At 31.5% G+C, this 21,903-nt stretch overlaps 1 protein-coding gene across 2 annotated transcripts; it reads left to right on the top strand.

The window, feature by feature from the left end:
• The first annotated feature begins 13,771 nt into the window (after positions 1–13,771).
• LOC103488411 (LRR receptor-like serine/threonine-protein kinase GHR1) lies at positions 13,772–18,786 on the top strand. 2 transcript variants are annotated; one of them, XM_051080278.1, is made up of 4 exons: positions 13,772–15,331; positions 15,416–15,925; positions 16,029–17,573; positions 17,959–18,786. In XM_051080278.1, the coding sequence occupies exons 1-4, from the start codon at positions 14,866–14,868 to the stop codon at positions 18,537–18,539; spliced, it is 3,102 nt and encodes a 1,033-aa protein (XP_050936235.1). In that variant the 5' UTR covers positions 13,772–14,865; the 3' UTR covers positions 18,540–18,786. The 2 variants fall into 2 exon arrangements, with proteins under 2 accessions (XP_050936235.1, XP_008445354.1); XM_008447132.3 differs by having other exon boundaries at positions 13,772–15,925.
• Positions 18,787–21,903: the final 3,117 nt, after the last annotated feature.

Here is a 21,903-nt window from a genome sequence, read left to right on the forward strand (position 1 = left end):
GTTAAAGAGAAAATGGTGAGTATAAGAATATACCCAATAAGGGACCCACTACTAGGCCCGTTAGGGTAATAACAGTTAGCTTCCTATTAAGGGGTACCCTACATAAACAGTCTAGTGGTTCCGTAGAACGCACACATCAATCAGTCTAGTGATCCCGTCGGATGCACATATCAGTCTCGTAGGATGCACATATCAGTTTCATAGGATGCACATGTCAGTCTCGTGATCCCGAAGGATGCACATATCAGTCTAGTGATTCCGAAGGATGCACATATCAGTCTCGTGATCCCGAAGGATGCACATATCAGTCTCGTGATCCCGAAAGATACATATATCAGTCGAGGAATCCCGAAGGACACCATGCCTGTAAGGTACGCTACCCCATAGATAAAGCTAACCGTTACCCCACAGTCTATACTAAACCATCTACAACAGTCACATCACAATAACGTTCAAGTTAACGGTTCGGTTATAAGCTTAGCCAGTCATACAGTTTAGGTTTAAACAACTGTCTCCTCAGTCGCTATATGAATATTTAATTCACACGTCATCGTGACATTTCTTTAAATCTAGTCAACTAGTCAAATCATCACTTTGTAAAATCACCTGACGATACTTCGTCTCAGTTCAAACCCTAGCGCATCTACAGGTAATCTATGTTATGCTAACAGTCACATTCAAGCCACAGCACAGATCAACGGTGTATACACAACTTACACAAGAGGTTTCCAAACTTTTAGTTCCTCCACGGCATGACTGTTGGGTTTTATGTCCTAAAACTCGTAGATAGTAAATATAATCAATTGACTGCCATTAATAAAGTGTTTTATTATTATAATTTCAATAAGTTTTATTGATTATATTATTAGTTTTGTCTTAATAACCTAAATCCAATAAACTAACATCCTAAGCTGTTTGGTGAGTCTTGAACAATATGTAGAGACATATGGGGATCAATGTTCAAGATCAGCTTAAAGGGTCTATAGTATAGGGTTAAGGTTGGGTACCTTATCCTGTTAACACTATGGATACGACTCACTTTGTATTTGATACAAACACATTGATCCAATGTGTTCGTGTATGCGACATGCGAGTGAGGGTATCCTATGCAATGATTTTGCATAAGACTGGACCACGAAATAGTAATCACTATATGTAACTCCGTTAACTAGTTGGATTTCTATTTCATTAGGATGACCTAGGTGACTTAGTCTTAATCTTGAGTGTATTATGAACTCCTGTTTGCGACGGATTATCCTTTGATTTGTACAGGTGAGAGTGACCAAATTGCCGACTCAATATACTTATTATTTTGGGGACAAGACCGAGTGGAGAGCTGGGAACATATCACACAAGATGGAATTCACTCCTTCCCACCTGTAGGGTAAGTAGATAAGTGTTCCCTTAAATGGTGTCTCGGGTCTTGAACAAAGGGCCCTACCCTCTCTATGACACGAGAGGGGTGTCTGTTTAGTGGTTGGACCATAAACAGGTTGTTCATTAGAAGAGCACTGGTATTTAAGGACTAGAGGTAACCCATGGGTAAAACGGTAATTTGACCCAGCTGGTGTTACGAACACTTGTGAAGGATTAACTTACTGGTATTGGTCTATATCCGTGGACACAGAAATATATCTACAGTGAGAATAGTTCAGCTGTGAGTCTTTAGTGGAGTGTACACACAGTTAACGAATATTGATTAATGTAGCTAATGAGTTTAGCTAATTAATCTCATATCGTTGTAGCTTCTGATCTGTAGGTCCATTAGGTCCCCTTCCTAGCTTATAAAGAGTAATGAGATTTATTTATATTGGTTGTAATTTGAAATATTCAAATTTACTTTGGAAATTAGTATAATGTATATTGATACATTATAATATAAAGTTTATATGTTAATTAGACTTTATTATATAAATTTAATTTTGGATATGATTCAAAATTAAATTACGAAAGAATAAAAAAATTGAATAAGTTCAAATATTAGTTTAATTTGAATTAGATTCATATTAAAACTATAAGTTAAAATTTAATGTGTATATGATACATATTAAAACTATAGGTTATGAGAGAAATTTATATTTGAATATGATTCAAATTATGGATTAAATTAAATATAAGATATTTAATTTAGAAATTAATTAATTGGAGAATTAATTAATAGTTTAGTTTAATTTGATTTAATTAAATTAGATTTAATTAAATTAATTAAATTAAAACTATAGGTTATGCGAGAGATATTCATTTAAATATGATTTAAATGAAAATATTAATTAAATATGATTTAAATGAAAATATTAATTAAATATGATTTAATTAATTATTAAATTAATTAATTAGTTTAATATATATTAATTTAATAATTATTATTAAGTTAATACGGAACGTGGGTGGTTTTCCCACGTTCCCATTTATTATCTCCAACTTCCCACTTCTTTCGTCAGAAGAAGTGGGAATTCTTTGCATAACAATCACAACGATGAGTTCTGCGAAGAAGAAGACTCTCCATTCTCTCTGAAAAAATTCTCTCCTAGAGAAAAATTCCCTTATTCCAATTTTGGTTCCCACAAATCATCTCAATAAGAGAATAGGAAGGTTTCCAAGTGGTGGTGCCTAAATTGCTGATTGGTAGATTCAGAGTCGTCAACGAGCGTAAGTTTTCTTCTCTGTATTTTTATTCAAACCATGTTTAACCATAAAAATTATTTTTGTAATTTTTTGCCAATGTATTGGTATTTTTAAGGTTCCAATTAAAATTAGGTTTCTGTAATTATTCCGTTGTAAAAGGTTTTCATCCCTTTAATGACTCCATAACCAGTAACCCGACAACAGACCTTAACTTTACATAACATTAAGATTTTCAAAAAATCCATCAACATTACTATTCCAGTTAACAGCACAGCCCATTAACATAACTACAATACACAGAACATCTGGGCATCGGTGCGAAACAACTCATTAACGTATATAAGTACATAAGCTACAACTAACGATCACGTCACCTTTAATCAGTCAAGAGTGCATAATAGGGATGTTTTATAGGCACACATGCATCAATCAATCCAATACAGCTACTATCGTATAATTCCCATGTGGGTTACTACATTTCCAGTTTTGGTCGAAGGTCCAGTAGTAAGAAATCCCTTACCTGAACTGTCGCTAAAATCCTTGTTCACTTCGACGTCCACACGAATCCACCTAAACACAAACATAAGGGTTCAACGATGACATCACCAAAATCCACATTTAAAATGTTCCAAAGCAACATCCGTCGACTTACCCGAGTAAAAGAGGGCTGTCTCCACTAAGTCTGCCATGAAACCCAAGAACTCGAGCGCCACTTCTCTAACACCTTCAAGGAACGAAAGGTAACCCAATCAATAAGTTCCACGTTTTATTTGAATATCTACTTGAATCGGCTATAGCCACGTTAGGAAACTCATTAAGTAATCCTTACCAAAGACTTACTGTGACCCGATGTGGAAGGAAAGTGGCTTAGTTCAGCTTGGGAAATAAGGAGGTCGACTTGGCTTGCTTCAGCTCGTGGCTCAGCTTGGCTTGACTTGGCTCAGCTTGCGGCTCAGTTCGGCTCGGCTCGCGGCTTGGCTTGATCCAGCTCGCGGTTCGGCTTGGCTTAGCTCAACTTGGTTCAACTGCGGCTCGGCTCAGCTTGCTTAACTCGGCTCGGTTCGATCGTTTGTAGTGGACGCACTCGCGAACGGCTAGATTTCGGCTTCGTGCGACGGCGATCGAAGGGGAAGCATGGTGAAAATGGAGGGATGGCTCGCAACGAACACGATCGGAGACGGAGGAGTCGACGGCTTGTTCAACTAAGGGCAGAAACGACCGACGATCACCCAGGTACACGAGACGGAGAGAGAGAGAGTCGAAGATGGGGGGTTCTTACGAACGGTCAAGTGACGGGTTTGGAGGGCTCGCCGGCGGTTGACTGTTCGTGGCGGAGGACGGGGACGGTGAAGAACGAACGGGCAGTGACGACGGTTCTGGGACAAAGAAGATGAAGATAAGGGAGTTGACGGACGACCAACTGCGGGCAGAGACGGTCGACTCCCTCGCACTTCGCCCGACGCTGCCAATGTAGGAAGGACGCATCTTGCGCGGACGATGGCGGCGGAGAAGAGTGGTCAAAAGAAGAGGAAGGGCGGCGGCGTTGCTGGCGCTGTCGGGAAAGAAGGAAAAAGTGATTAGGGCGATGGTCGGGCGAATGGAGGAGAAGGAGAAGGAGCCGGGGGCGACGCGCGCGGGTAGCTTACGGTTTTCTTTTTAATATATATATATTAAATAATAATAATAATAATAATAATAATAATAATAATAATAATAATAATAATAATAATAATAATAATATAATATAAATCATATTATATTATTATTATTATTATTATATTATATCATTAAAATTTATACCCTTCCTTTTCTTTTTCCTTTTCTCTTCTAAACCAAATAAAATTTAACACCAAAAATTTTAAATCCCCAAAATTAACATAAAAAGTTAAAATTTACCTTGAAATTTGGGGCGTTACAGTCATGATGATCGATCGTCCTAACTGTCGACTCCGGATCATCTTGATTATTGCCTTCAGATGGTCTTAATTAAACATTGGCAATCGTTGACCATATTCACCATTGATCAACGACCGTCTTCACCAAGACTTCTTACACTTTTTCCCATGGGCTTGAATAGTAAACACTATTCAAACCCATGGATTACCTTTTTTTTTTTTTTCTAATTCAATCTAGAAAATTTGTCGACAACTCCGAACACCACCTTTGGTGACCATTATCAGTCGACTATTGGGTGTCATTTCTAACAACTCCATCAGCAAACTTTCAACCATCAACTCCAGCAACCGTCGTAAATCTTGAAAAATTAATAAAAATGAATTTTAAAATTTTTTTTCTCTGAGTCATTTTCCAAATACGTCTTTGATTTAATCACAATAACATTTTTTAAAATACTTTTTTTTCATTCTTCTGATTTCTTTTCTTCTTAGAGTTTTTTTTTTTTAAATTATTATTATTATTAGATCATGTTTTTTAATTATCTATTTTCTCTTCTTTGTTTAAAACTAATCTTTCTTTTATTTTAGGTGATTTTGTTTATTTTTTAATATTTTTCCTAGGTGAAAATTGATGAACTATTATTGTGATTTCAAGTATATATAAATGAAATATTAGTATATTGGTGATATGGTATAAATTTTAAATATATATCACATGTATCGTGATTTATTTTTAGTTTAATAACATTGTTCATTTTTTTCGTTGGTCAATTTAACTAGAAGACTTAGAACTTATTGAATTGACTTAAGAGAAAAGTGTTTAAAAAAACTCATTTTTATTTAAATTCTTTTGATAATAGTGGTTTATAATAAGTTGCATAAGCATTATAGGAAAGCAACGTGACTATAACTATGGTAAAGGTAACTTTACTTGACTTTCGTCTTTGCATGATCCTTTTGGTTATGCTTATTTTGAAACCTATTAGACCCCTTTTCATATTGCTTAACTGAAACTTTCATAAACATCATTCGATTATATGACTTGTTATATTTTGTGAATAGTTTGTAATATTCATATTTATATCATTCATGTTAATGCAACAGTAATTAAAATTATTGTTATTGAATATTAAAATTTTTCATTTTTACATTATTGTCATGAAAATCAATAGAGTTAAGAAATTAAATTAGAAGTACGAAATATTAAAAAAAAAAAAAAATTGATACATGATATATTTAGGATATACAATTAAAAAAAATAAATAGATTAGCTATACCCAAGAATTCAAAACCAATACCTCAAGTACAGGCATCAGAAATCTAAATTCTCAAATCATGCACCCCAAACACATGCATCTATAATTCCATCATAATCCTATTAAATAAGCACACAAACATTCAATTGCTAAGCATTTGATTCCGAACTTATGCACCAAACGCCCCATGGTGTAATTCGAGATTACTCATGATATCAACTACTTATTTATTATTTTGTTTTTACTTGTGTTTTTTCTTTAAGCTTTATTTTTTTTTTCTAAGAAGTTAGAGCCAATCACTTTTCTACTTTTTCAATGGTAATCATCAAACATTTTGAGTTGACTTCTTTCAAAAAATAATAATAGAAGGAGAGAGAGACATTGATTATGCAGTTGGAGAATGCTTTGTTCAATTGAATGGCAATCAAAACATTTTATTTAATGAGAAGTTTTTATGGCTATTTTTAATAGCTATTATGTGTCTTGACATTCTACAATAATTTCTCATCATTCTTCTTCTCTTCTTTACCTTTTTCCTCTTTGTTATTTTAGTTTGATGTTGATGTTGATTATTTCATTTTATAGAGCATGAAGATTTTGTTACTAATTTCTACCAACCTTGAGATTCATTATTATTTTTAGTATCTTACAAAGTCTTTCTTATTTTAATATTTTCTAATTTTCTTTTTTATATTCATAAGTTTGGACCAGCTTACATGTACTTTGATTAATCTAACGTTTGATCTTACAACATTTTGGGTAAAAATACTCTTAGAAAATGATTCTTTTGTAGTCCTCATAAATTAGTACTAATTCTATTTTAGTTCTTGTACTTTTAAATGTTCAATTTTAGTCTCATACTTTTGTTTCTTTACGAATTAACCCTCACTTTAATTTACGAGAAAAAATTCTATAAACCATGCAACCTATGCAAACTTTTGGAAGGATATTCACATCATATCTATCTTAAAATGAAGATGATTATTATCTTATCATGTTAGATCAAATAATTCATGAATTTGTTATTTTTTTTAGTCGTGGAGTCGGTAGTAGTGTGTCTAAAATTTTTTAGACACAATGAAAAGTGAAATTTGAATACTTAACTGTACTCTTCTAACTTTGAGTATGAGTTATTGTTCCATAAAATTCTTACAAAATAAGATGTAACAATACAATTTTCTTTCTTGATGAAAGGTTGAAATTAAGACCCAAACAAAAGTCATCAATGAAAAGGAAAGAAAGAAAAAAGTTTGAAACAGTTAGGTAACCAATCAAGTTTATATAAGGTATGTTTGTATAGCTTTTACTTTTATTTCATTGTCTTTGGAAAGAGTTAGGTTACATATTTACATAATAAAAAGGATACTTTAAGTTTTAAAGTCAATACTTTTTGTATTGAAAAGGGGGATTGGAATTAGTCCAATTGCAATAAAAACCTTCTTAGAGTAAACCCATTGAAACCACATGGTAATGCTTTTGTATGATGCAATGCCCAACTTTTTCCCACCTATATAATAAATTAAATAATATATATTAAACTCAAATTACTTAAATTCATTTTTTAAATATAATTTTCCTACTCAATATTTAGCTTTTTCTTTTTCTTTTTCCAATTTTTTAATCCAACAAATATAGATTGGGAATATAAACCTTGGACTTTAGCTACTATTGTGTATTTAAAAAAAACTTTTGGGGAAATTCTCATAGATAGCAAAATATCTATAAGAATTTTTGTAATTTTTAAAATTATTATAGGTAATAAAATTTTGAAATTATTTATAAAATACAGTAGAAAAAAAAAACTAAAATGGTCTATAAAAAATACGATGATTTTACTCTATTTTATTTACTATATTTTGTAAATAATCTCAATTATTTGCTATATTGAAAAATGTCTCTCATCAAAATTATAACTTTATTTTGTAAATATACATTTTTTTCTATTTATGTACGATAATTTTTAAAATTTTAAATTAGAAAAAAATTATGCGAGAAACAAATAGACAATAACAATCCATTCTTTCTTTTTTTTTTTTTTTTAATTTTAATTGAGTGGGTTCCCCTCCTTTATCTTCTTCTATGTTTACTTACTTATCTACAAATAAATACATCATAATTTTTCTTCCTATTTCCATGAAATTTTTTTCTAGAAGAATAATAGGTGATTTTGGGAGGACTTATTTGATTCCCCTCGTAACAAATTTAGAGTTAAATTACTACAATAATTTATGGAAAACTTAATAAATGTAACAAAACATAAACTATTTACGGTCCGTATAACAAAGTCCATAAGGTTAGCATTTTTTAAATATTGTAGGTTTTCCTTTTCATCTTTCTTTTCCTCCTCCCGATTGGTCTTCTTCGTCTTCCCCTGCGATTTCGTCTTTTTTCTTTTCTGCGATTTCTTTCCATAATCTTTCTTATTTTTCAATTTTTATTTATGTTGTTTAATCTTTTAATCGTTTTTCTTCTTTTCCTCTCTGTTTTTTTCGCTTCGATTTTTTCCCATCGTTTTTCTACTTTTCCTCTTCTTTTTTCGCTGCTATTTCTTTCCATCGTCTTTCTTCTTTTCTTTTTTTTACGCGTTTACATTTGGGTAACCAAACCTAAATGACTGTGCATAAGACTGTGTACAACAAAATAGCAAAATCTAAAAGATCATATATAAAGAATCTTGAAAAAAAAAATCATTTAGATTGGAGTAGCCAAATGTAAATGATCATGTAAAAAAAATAAAAGATTATGTATAAAGAATCTTGAAAAAAAATCATTTAGATTGGACTGGCCAAATGTAAACGATTGTTTAAAAAAAGTAAACGATCGTGTACCGAAAGAATTAAAAAAATCGTGTACCAAATTTTTTTAAAAAAAATCATTTAGATTTGGGTTCAACGATCGTGTAACAAAATTAATCGATGGAATTGAAAAGATAAATTGTAGTCATATCTAAACGATCACGTATAAATTGTAGTCATATATAAACGATCGCATATAAATTGTAATCATATCTAAATGATCGCATATAAATTGTAGTCATATCTAAACGATCGCGTTGTAGCCATATCTAAACGATCGCGTATAAATATAGTCATATCTAAACGATCGCGTATATTGAACCATATCTAAACGATCGTGTATCAAACAATAACCAAATCTAAAGGACTGCAAATATATTATGCGCGCGTTATTGACAGCGTGTTTGACGGGACATTTTTGGTATTTTACACGGTGGGCCTCTGGACTTTTTCCGTTTTTGAAATTGTTCTATAGAGTGTAAATATTTTGCCGCTTTTTTATATTTTTTAAAAGACCCCATAATTTATTGGACATTTGGTGCACCAATAAGAAGTTTGTGGAGTTGACCATTATATAACACATGCTATATTTGGGACACCAACTATGATAATTACAACATACAATTAAACAAAGTAAATATTTATTTCAAACCCCTTTTTGCTTCGATGTTTATTATTTTTCACTCATCTTCTCTTTTCTTTTTTGCTGCTACATGTACTATTTTCTACCCTAAACAAAAATAATTTACATCCCAAATACAACATTACTATAACCTAGACAACAATCTTCTATACTCTAAAGTATTATGTATTATAATCTATTAACTTAGGGACCTCAAACACCTCCTAAATGTTATAAACGCAATAATTGCTAGAGCTAAAGGTTATACATACATCCAATATATATCTTCTTCAATAACAAAGGGAAATAATATATTAGGTATCTTGTGTGTGTATATATATGAAAACTCGTGATTGAAAATTTATACAAACTAATGTTGTTGAAGATACACATGGATATGTTTTTATACTATAATTGTCTAAAAAAATTCTTTTATTAAGGATGACTCCGTATGGGCAAAGTTTTAGGATGACCTAATTATTCTATTTTTTGTAAGTACAACATTATATATATTCATGTTTGAAAGGACCTTTTCTCCCCAAACAGCTTTGTAAAGAAATGAATTAAAGGAAGAAAAGAATAATTGGCCTCTCCATACATTATAACTTAAGCTTTACAACCCAATCCAGCATTTAGTGTGGAATATTCATATATATAATATTACCAAATTGACTTCTATATTTATAATTGGTATCCACCATGCTTTTGCTTTAACTTTTGATAATTTTATACTTTTATTCATATTATATAAAGTAAAAATCACCTTTTAAATTCATTCAGTTTTTTATATTTACAAAAGAAATAAGTATTCAAATGTTTGTTGTTTTTTTAGTTTAGTGGGATGAAAGTTATATAAGGAAATTTCTTATGCCTTACCCATTGATGTCTATTCTTAGTATAAATTTAGTAAATATTTTCATAAGTTTTGTCAATATAATTTTTTCTTATAATCTAGATAAGAGAAAAAATTTTCGTTTAATATATATATCTTTCTTTTTCAGGAAATTTTTTTTTTTAGTTTTCAAATATTGATAAATATGTGTATTTATGGTCATTTAGATTTGAAAATGTACTTTTTACTCTGTGTTTATAAGAATACATTCATAATATAACAATTTTCATAATATATTTCACCAAAATAGTATTTATGTTCTATAACTTCTAAACTCGAGATTGAAATACCTATCGATGTTGATGGGTACGTATCTTAGTTGTCATCAAGTTTTTTAAAAAGTTATTTACATTCAAAGGCTTTCTATAAAAGTTGTTTAAAGTAAAAACATAAATGCGTTTGGTGACATTTTCTCAAATGTAATTTTATAGACAAATTTAGTTGGTTTGACTGTATGCCCAAAGTGTTGGAGTTACCATTGGAGATGATCGATGGGGTTGGTAGTTGGAGGGGGGAGGTCACATGGATAAAATGAAGTTCACAAATATATGGTCGTTGATGGAGTTCTTGGATAAATTGTAAATTTCAATAGTTAGCGAGGCCTTGAATTAGTTAAGATATATCAACTCAACTCAATTCGAGTTGGTGGGCCAACACACCTCCTCTATGATTCAAAATCTTTCTACAACAATGCACCCATATTTACATTTCAAGGGTGAAAAATCAACGAAATGAAATAAACCGAGTAAGGTGATCGACCAACTTGAAAATGCTTGAATTAATTTATTTCTAACAATATGCGGGATAAGAAAATCAAACCTTCGACTTCGAAATCGATAGCACAGTTTTATGCAAGTTGAACTATGTTCATATTAACAAAAATGATTTAATTGAATCAAACCATTATTCTCAACTACTCTAACACTTTGTAGTATTTGAGGCGTTGGGTTAAATTGCGAAGGCTCAAGTTACTATTCTAAGTTACCAAGTTTAGATACAAAGTTATAAGATGAAGTTCATCAACAAACGTGCAAACTTTAACGGTAAGCATTATCTAGATTATCATAATAAAATTTCATAAAAATCTCTCTACCACCACCTCCTCATTCAATCTATTTTCAATAAACTCATATTCACTTATCAACATTTACCTAGTGTCAGTGAGATTTGTATCAAAATGACACCTCAAACATACAATAGTAGATATTGAAATTACATTAAAAAAAAAAAAAAAAAAGACACTAACAATAATTTAACTAAAAACCCCACAAATAGCCCCTTTTTTATTTAAAAAAAAGTTCCCAAATTAATGACCTCTTTTCATTTCAAAAAGACATATTCCAAAAAGAAAAAAGTGGTGAAAAAGACAAATTCAATTAAAAAAAAACCCAAAAAAATAGTTTTTCTTGAGTAGTGACCACTTTTATTAACCAAAACCCAAAATTTCCCCATACACAACAATACCATCATGATAAGGACTTGCAGTAAAGACAAATCTTGCTCCACGTGTCGACTTTTTATTGGGTAACATATGGGTCCTTCATTTGTAATCCACAATTATATTTTTCACCTACTTCCCACCTCTCTTTTGTTTGAGTTGGACCAATGAGAAATGAGTCAGCAATGTAACCCTAGTCAAAAGGGAATTGTGGGTCCTACTTTTCCTACGTGGCACTTTATTTATAAATGGAGAAAATGGTTTTCTTTCCTTTCATTTATTGAATGAATTACCTCAATAATAATAATAATAATAACAATATTTTAAAATATTGAGTATTAAAAGTTTTCCTTTTTTCGAAAATGTCTTTTTTATATACAATTTGGAATAGTGATATTTCAACCTGATACCTCTTATCTTAAAAAACATACAGGTTTCAAGGGATTCACACATCACTCAATTCAATTACCTCTTTGTTTTTTTAAATGCAATTTTAAAGCTACTTTGATTTTATTTTTCTTCTTTGTACGAATAAATCTAAATGAATAACATTTTTTCATTTTCTAAAAAATATTTGGTAGTGTCATTTTCATTAATTAAATACACTTACTATATTTACATAATTTACTCTTTTAGAGCTTCATAAATCACATCCCAAGTTTCCCAATTATTAATTTACATGTTTTAAACAAATGTAATAACTTCACCTAATAAATTTATAAGCTCTATTTTGGAAGGTCAATACTATGCTCAACTATCTACCAATAAAGTCAATAATGTGATCGTTTCATGCAATAAATTAACTCAATTAAATTAAAAAGTTATGTTTTTAAAACTATTCATTATTTTTTTTTTTAAATATATGTTATCAGATTTCAAACGCATGTAAATTAAAATGGTTGTGGGTTGAATTAGACGCAAAGTCTACTTTGTGTGATATAGGTCCAAATGTTAGAATTGGAAAAATTGGTAGTTCTCAATAGCTCAATAAATCAGTCGCGGAGAGACAAAAACTCTATGTTCTCCCTCTTCTAGGAAAATTAAAGTAATGTCAAATACCTCAAAAGTATAAACAAAAGAACATACTTCTAACAACAAAGAGGTTTGCAGTCATATCCGACTCGATTCGAAACTATTTTTAATTGGATTTGAAATTTTGTTATGTTTGGATTTATTTTATTAAATATAAATATCATACCTTTCATTTTCTAGTATTTGTTTTTATTTTCTTTTGAAAAAAATCCCACGTAGTTAATCATATATTAAATTAACAAATTAAAATTTGACGTAAATGAATTTATAAACTAATTAATATAGGTTGTTAATATAAATTAAGTCATAGATACATCTTACAAGTGAAGTCAAAAATTAAATTCACGGTTTTGAAGAGAACGAACATCTCTTAATTAATCATCAGTATGCCAACAAGAGTTTAGCTCAACTGACACTTGCATGATTCTGAAGACGAGAGAACCCGGTTCAAATTTCCACCCCATATTTGTACCGAAAGAAACCCATTGATATTTGGAAGAGCTTTCCATGAAGACATGATCAATGGTTGTATTAAAAAAATTACAAGAAAATTTATTTATATTTTTAAACTTTAAATTTTATCAATGGAATTTTAAGATTTCTTTTGGTAATGATTTTGTTTTTTATTTTTAGTTTTTGATGTTGCTATTTTTTATAATAATTTATCTTTTAAAAAAGATATATACCGGTTGAATTCATAATTAATTTTAAAAGTTATTTTTAAAACTTTCAAATTTTGACTCGGTTTTTTAACCTTTGATAAAAGATAGATAACAAAGTAATAAATTTAGAGTTGAAAATAATGTTTTGTAAATCTAATTTTATTGTTACCAGATATAACTTACACTAATAACTATAATAACTATGTTTATTTAAAATTTAAATTTTAATTAGTGAATAAATGTAAATATTTTAGTTGACTATTTATTTATCTAAACTCTGTCTTATGTTTTCAAATAAACTAATTTCAACGAGCGTGTCTTTGACATCAAATATGAATCATGTTCATAAAACTGATTTTAAATATGTTGACAAAAAAATATATATTTTCAAAACAACATTAACACCTAAAGTTGTATGTGTTATATATATATATTGAAGAGTAGAGTTATGTTAAATATGGATAAAAATGTTTAAAAAGATAATATTTCATATTACAAACGCAATTGTAGTTTTTTTTAGAAGATACAATCTGAAGTATGTTTTCACTAATCCTTTATTTCCAAATTTCCAAAAATTCCTCTTTTCGGAAACGAGGAGAAGAAATTTGGAAGACCCTCCATTTTAATTGTTGGCGGGTAGAATACTCTCATTTTACTTGGGAAAATCTACAGCATTTTCCCGCGTCGCCTCTTCTTTGTTGTCTGCTGAGCTGACACTGAACCTCCTCAAAAGGAGGAATCTAAATTTAGGTGTTTTTTTTTTTTTTTTTTTTAATTTAATTTTATTTGGTTTTTCCCATGAATTCTTTTTCCTGTTTTTCTTTAATCAATAAAATGCTTAAGCAGAGTGGGGTTCTTGTTTGGGTCACTCACATGCATTCTAAGCTTCAGTAAAGAGGGTTTGTGACTGTCTACTGAAAGAAAAACACAAACCCCATTTCCCTTTTTTTTTTCAGCTCCAATCTCCATTAAAGAACAGTCTCAAGTTCTTTACTCTCTAAAACAGCTTAATCCCACATCTTTTTAGGGTTTTTGGGTTGCAAAATCTTTTGGTTTTTGGTCCCATCTTCTTTATTGCTCTCTACTTCTTTACTTGTAGACCCATTTCTCCCCTTTTCTTTTATTCTTCTTGGGTTTGCTTTGCTCACTGCATTGTATCTCAAGGTCGTGAGAAAAGGTATGGAGTAGTTTTATGCTTTTTGAAGTCCCAAGTTTTTGTTTTTTCTTCTTCTTCTTCAGGGTATTGGTTAAGGGTGTGGCTGCATTGCTCGGCAAAAGGGGTTTTGTGAGGAAATGCTGCTATCTGTGCTCAAATCTCTTAAAATTCAAGGCTTATGTTGTTTATTTTGCTTGTTTAAGCATTGGTTTATTTGCTGTTGAAGATTACAATTTGTGTGGTGGTTGTTGTTGGAATGCCCTTGAGATACTACATTTCTGTATTTGGGTTTTGAGTTTGGTTGTTTTATGTTCTTTGCTTTATTTGTTTTTTTTTTTTTTTTGGGTTTGAGCTCTTTGCTTGTAAGAATCTGAAGCTTGAGGGTTGTCTTGGATTTTCTGTTTTCCTGAAAAGTACTTTTTGGGGTATTGGGGAAAGTCTGCTGCATTCTCTCTTTGTTGTTGGTTCTTTTGCTTTCCAAGTTGCATTGAAATGAGGGCCTTGAGGATTTTGGTGGTGTCCTTCTTGCTTGTTTCTGCTATGGCTCAGCTCCCTTCACAAGATATCTTGGCTTTGCTTGAGTTCAAGAAGGGTATCAAGCATGACCCAACAGGGTTTGTTGTTAGCTCCTGGAATGAGGAGTCCATTGATTTTGATGGCTGTCCTTCTTCTTGGAATGGGATTGTTTGCAACAGTGGAAGTGTTGCTGGAGTGGTGTTGGATAATTTGGGCCTTTCTGCTGATGTAGATTTAAATGTGTTTTCAAACCTCACAAAACTTGCAAAACTTTCCTTGTCAAACAATTCGATAACAGGGAAGATGCCGGACAATATAGCCAAGTTTCAAAGTCTAGAGTTTCTTGATATCTCGAACAACCTCTTTTCTTCATCCTTACCACAAGGGTTTGGTAGGTTAACTAGCTTGCAGAACCTATCATTGGCTGGCAACAACTTCTCAGGTAACATCGAACCAATTGCTGATCTTCAATCAATCCGATCATTGGATTTGAGTCACAACTCATTTTCTGGCTCTCTGCCTACAGCATTGACTAAGCTGACAAACTTGGTATACTTGGATCTATCTTTCAATGGTTTTACTAACAAGATTCCAAAGGGTTTTGAGCTCCTTTCTGAGCTTGAGGTGCTTGACTTACATGGTAATATGCTTGATGGCACACTAGATGTTGAATTTTTCACTTTGTCTGGCGCTACTCATGTTGACTTCAGTAACAACATGCTAACGAGCTCTGACACAGAGCATGGGAAGTTTTTGCCTCGACTATCTGATTCCATCAAGCACTTAAACCTCAGTCACAACCAGCTTTCTGGATCGTTGGTTAATGGAGGCGAGTTATCACTGTTTGAAAACTTGAAAACATTGGATTTAAGTTACAATCAGTTTTCAGGAGAGCTACCTGGTTTTAGTTTTGTGTATGATCTCCAAATTTTGAAACTGAGCAACAATAGATTTTCTGGAGATATTCCTAATAACCTATTAAAAGGAGATGCTTCAGTTTTAACTGAACTGGATTTGAGTGCCAACAATCTCTCAGGTACCTAACTTAGTTTATGTTATAGCTAGTTTCTTATATTGTTTAACATATCCTTTTGTGGTTCCACTTTAATACTGTTCTAATAAATTGGTTTATCATTCAGGGCCAGTAAGTATGATCACATCAACCACCTTACGTGTTCTCAATCTGTCGTCCAATCAGCTTACTGGTGAACTTCCATTGCTGACTGGAAATTGTGCTGTGCTTGATCTCTCTAATAACAAATTTAAGGGAAATTTGACAAGGATGATAAAGTGGGGGAACCTTGAATTCCTTGATCTTAGTCAGAATCTTTTGACAGGGCCAATCCCTGAGGTAACTCCACAGTTCTTGCGGTTAAATTTTCTGAACTTGTCCCATAATACTCTGAGTAGTTCACTCCCAAGTGCTATTACCAAGTATCCGAAGCTTCGAGTCCTTGATCTTAGCTCTAACCAGTTTGATGGACCTTTGCTGGCTGATTTGCTCACAATGTCCACTTTGGAAGAGCTCTATCTGGAAAATAATTTACTCAGCGGCGCTGTTAAGTTCTTGCTTCCTTCCCCTGGTCAAGCAAACCTTGAGGTTCTCGATCTTTCTCATAATCAGCTCAGTGGCTATTTTCCTGATGAATTCATATCTTTAAATGGCCTTACAATGCTGAATATTGCTGGAAACAATTTTTCTGGATCCTTGCCTACATCTATGTCCGATCTGAGTGCATTGATCTCATTAGACATATCACAAAATCATTTCACAGGTCCCCTTCCAAGCAACTTGTCTAGTGACATACAGAACTTTAATGTTTCATCTAATGATCTTTCAGGAACTGTCCCCGAAAATTTGAGAAAATTTCCACGTTCTGCGTTCTTTCCTGGAAATTCAAAACTGATTCTTCCAAATGGTCCTGGATCAAGCAATAATCAAGATGGTAGCTCAGGGAGAAAGAAAATGAACACAATTGTAAAAGTAATAATAATTGTTTCATGCGTAATTGCATTGGTTATTATTGTCCTCCTTGCTATCTTCTTCCATTACATCTGCATATCAAGGAAAAATCCACCCGAGCTTGCCAGTACTAAGGACACTCGTAGACATAGTTCTCTAAGCTCCTCGGGCATTGGCGGAACTGGAGCTGGTAGCAATCTGGTTGTTTCAGCTGAGGACCTTGTGACTTCAAGGAAAGGGTCGTCATCTGAGATAATCAGCCCTGATGAGAAACTAACAGCAGGAACTGGTTTCTCCCCAGCAAAAAACAGCCATTTCTCTTGGTCGCCCGAATCAGGTGATTCATTTACTGCTGAAAACCTTGCAAGATTGGATGTGAGATCACCGGATCGTTTGGTTGGTGAACTTCATTTTCTCGATGATTCCATCTCATTGACACCAGAGGAACTATCAAGAGCTCCAGCTGAAGTGTTAGGGAGAAGCAGCCATGGCACTTCTTACAGAGCAACACTAGAGAGTGGGATGTTTCTGACAGTTAAGTGGTTGAGAGAAGGCGTAGCGAAGCAGAGAAAGGAATTTGCTAAGGAGGCTAAAAAGTTTGCAAACATCAGGCATCCGAATGTTGTTGGCTTGAGAGGGTATTATTGGGGGCCTACACAGCATGAGAAGCTTATTCTTTCAGACTATATCTCACCCGGAAGCCTTGCAGTCTTTCTATATGGTAAGTCTTGGGTTAATTCGTTTTTCCATTCTGCTTGAATTACAAATTTTTTTGCCAAATGTAAAAGAAAAATGACCGTCTATTGAGTTGAACTAGTACATCTTGTGAATACGTTGCTACTTCTATAGGGTGGAAATTTGAAATAGACTAACATTTTTCCTATTTGTCTGTCACATGAAAGAACTAATTGGTAGTTAGGAAGATTGGCTAAAGATGCTTGATTTGGAGTGTTCAAAACTTTCTTCATACTGCTGTGCTGATTCAAACATAATTGATGAAAGATTGCTTGTTTCGTGTTCCAAGGGATCTTTCAGTACTGATCTTCAGACGATCTTTTTCTTGCTTCTATTCTGAATGGTTTCCTGCCAATGTAACATTATTTCAGATCGCCCGGGTAGAAAAGGTCCTTTGACATGGGCTCAAAGGCTCAAGATAGCCGTTGATGTAGCACGTGGCCTGAATTATCTCCATTTCGATCGAGCTGTTCCACACGGAAATCTTAAAGCAACAAATGTACTACTAGATGGAGCAGACCTGAATGCTCGAGTTGCTGATTATTGCCTTCATCGCCTCATGACTCATGCTGGCACCATCGAACAAATTCTTGATGCTGGGGTCTTAGGCTACCGTGCCCCGGAATTGGCAGCTTCCAAAAAGCCACAGCCCTCATTCAAGTCTGATGTCTATGCATTTGGAGTGATACTTCTGGAACTTCTAACTGGAAGATGTGCTGGTGATGTGATCTCTGGTGAAGAGGGAGGAGTTGATCTAACAGACTGGGTACGGTTACGGGTGGCCGAAGGGCGGGGCTCCGACTGTTTCGATACCTTATTGTTACCCGAAATGAGCAATGCAGCAGCAGAGAAGGGTATGAAGGAGGTGCTAGGTATAGCTTTACGATGTATTCGAACAGTATCGGAAAGACCAGGTATCAAGACTATATATGAGGATCTTTCCTCCATATAGATAGAAGCTGGAGTTTCTTTTGTTTGATATAATTTTTTTCCTTTAATTGGGAATTTAATGTCTCGTTAGCTTCTCATTTCTGAATTAGATTAGGGTCTGTTCTTTGAGGTAGATAAAGGAAGAGCTTCTTCCATTCCCTCAGTTTCATTGACATTGTTAGTGTAATCAGTTGTACTGAAAGTTGGTTGTAAAAAAAGAACATGCTTTGATGGATACAAAGAAATTCCCTCCTTTTGTCTCTTCCCAATATGGATCTTTTTGACCTTTGTGAACTTTAAGACAAGGGCATTTTTTGTCTTTTCTGTTTGGTTTTCTTGCTCTTTTGTTTTGTTGGTTTCTTTGCCTTTTTTGTTTTGTTTGTTTTTTCTTTTCTTTCAAATGGGCTTCAGATGTTTCATCCTCTGGGTTTTGTGGATCATTCTAGTTCTCACCTCATATGTAAAGGATTGAACGTTTTGAACTGTGAAAATTTTAGTTTTCTTTTTTCAAATAGATTTGACAATGTTTTTAAGAGACTTTACTCTTTCCTCTTTCTTTCTTTTTTTTATTAAGACTTTTGTTTGATTATTTTTAACTTTTAGTTGGAGAACATGTTTTTTTTTTTTTAATTATAAATTAATAAAGTCAAGTCAATTTGAATTAACTGAGTACAACTACAATCTTCTTATTGACTAAGAGTTTGTGCATAATAAAATTTCAATGTTATATTATTATAATTGGATAAATATTTTAAATTATAATAAAAAAAAATTATCTGTTGAGGTTTTGATAGGAGTTGGATAATGACCCTCGAGGATTGTGATCAGAGGTGGGTGATTAGTGTACAACAACTATAACTAGAAGTTGGCTAGAATTGTTGTTCAAAATCGATCGAAAAAAAGTTATAAATGAAACAATAATAATAAATAAAAAAAATAATAAGACAATGGAAAAAGATATGAAAAAAAATAATAGTCAAATTTGTATTATAATTTACAGCATTTACCCAATTATAATAGAAGAACATTGGAATTTTATTTTGGACAAATCCTAGACATCGTACTTGTACACAATTAATTCAAATTGAAAATTTATCAAATTGACTTGACTTTACTAATTTGTAATTGAAGAAAAAAAAACATATTCAATGACTAAAAGTTAAAAATAATCAAACAAAAATGAGTAAGCAAAAAATAATTAAACTTAACAAACCAAATATTACCAAAATTCAAGACTCAAGTTGGATAAAATATATTGATCGAAAAAAGGAAAAAATAATATTAAAAATAACTCAAAATATATCTATTTTTAAATAAAAGAACCATTACTTGTTAAAGAGATAAAACCCCTAAATTTAGTTAAAATCATTGAAAAAAAAAAGAGAAAGAGAAAGAGAGAGAAAAGAGATCAAGAAAAAGAAAAAGGAAAGAGAGCCTAAACAAAGGACGGTAAAAAAAATGTCATTTCATGTCTATTCGGTCCTAAAGTTTTTAGACAAACATTTTTGGTCACATTGTTAAATATTTTAAATAGTTCATAAATTAACTTTAACTTAACATAATGTTTATTAGATTGTTAATTAAGTGTTGATATAGACATTAGTTACATTGAGACTGTATTAGCTAGAAAATAAATTAAAATAAAAACTTTCAAATATTTGAATGCTCTAAAATATATCTATAACTTTAAAACCTTTTATCTTTTTATTTAAATTATTGGTAAAAAAAATTATAACCTATTCTTAAGATAATGTTTTTTAAAAATAATGTCAAAAATAGTGAAGTAATGGACCTCGTCCATCACCAAGTCATGTATAGAGTTCAAGACTTTATTGGATTGACAATTGAAGTCATAGATGGGGTCCACGACTTCGATGAGCTAACCGCGTGAATTCCACACCTTATTCCTTTTTCATTATTTAATATATATATTAAACATTCAAATCTTCGTATTCCAATTTTCAAAAATATTCTTCATCACTAAATATATTTCCAAATTCCGATCTCCAAAAGTATCTTTTCAAATTTCAAATTCTAATCTCCAATTTTTTTAAAAAATATATATATTAAAAAAATATGTTCTTAAAAAATATATTAAACAAATAGGGGTTTTTTTTACGAATAGAACAAAGGCAAAATATTTACATTGTATATAATAATTTTGAAAACGGAAAAATACCAAAAGCCCCACCATGTAAAATACAAAAAATGTCTCGTCAACGACGCGTAATATATTTGGTACAAGATGCGCACATAATATATTTGATACACGATCGTTTAAATTTGGTCATTTAATTTGACAATAATTTTATTACTTGATCGTTTAGATTTGGGTAGACAAATCGTTTCTTTCCTATACAAATCGTTTAGATTTGACTAAACGATTTTTTTTATACGCGATCGTTTATTTTTTTTTACACGATTGTTTATATTGTTTTTTTACATTATCGTTTAGATTTGGATATATTTTTTTAATTATTTTTTCAATATTCTTTAGTATACGATCGTGTATATTTGGATAAACGATTTTTTTTAATTATTTTGGTACGCGATCGTTTAAATTTATCTATACAATGGTTTGTTTTTTACACGATCGAAGACGATGGAAAGAAATCATAGAGGAAAAAAAGAGGAAAATAAGAAAGACGATGGAAAGAAATCGCAGCGGAAAGAAAAAGAAAAGGAAAAGAAGAAAGACGACGAAAGAAATTGCAGCGACGAGGAGAAAAAAGACGAAAGGGTAAACCTAAAATATTTAAAAAGTGACTAATTTTATGGGTTTTATTGTAAGTATTTACTGTCGCTAGCTTCATAAAAATTCTCAAACAAATGTTTGCAATCCACCAGTATTAATAAAATGATTTGTTGTCATAATTCTTTTCATTTTGATTATAAAAAAAAGTTAGATATTTTGTTAATATTGTTGGATTGCAAATATTTGTTTAATGTATTTTTTAATAATATATTTTGTTAATATATATATATATATATATATATATATATATATATATATATATATATATATATATATATATATATTAAGAATGGGAGACTAGAATTTGGTTAATATTTTTGAAGATTGGAATTTGGAATTTAGAAAAATATTTAATAAGAAAATATATTTTTGGAATTTGAAATTCGGAGATTTGAATATATTATATATTAAAAGAAAAATATGTGGATCCACGCGACCAGCTCATTGATGTCGTGGCTGCTCGACACACGACTTTGACTAAACTATTATATTTTTGTCAATATTTTTACTTCTATCATAATTTTTACATTACTTTTTAAAAAACATTATTTAAAAATATTCAAAATTTTAAATAAAATTTAAACCGTTTTTATTAATTTAAATAATATTTAAATTAAAAAAAAAAAGAGGA

Source organism: Cucumis melo, chromosome 12 (assembly GCF_025177605.1).
Source record: "Cucumis melo cultivar AY chromosome 12, USDA_Cmelo_AY_1.0, whole genome shotgun sequence".
In the NCBI taxonomy this organism is placed as follows: domain Eukaryota; kingdom Viridiplantae; phylum Streptophyta; class Magnoliopsida; order Cucurbitales; family Cucurbitaceae; genus Cucumis; species Cucumis melo.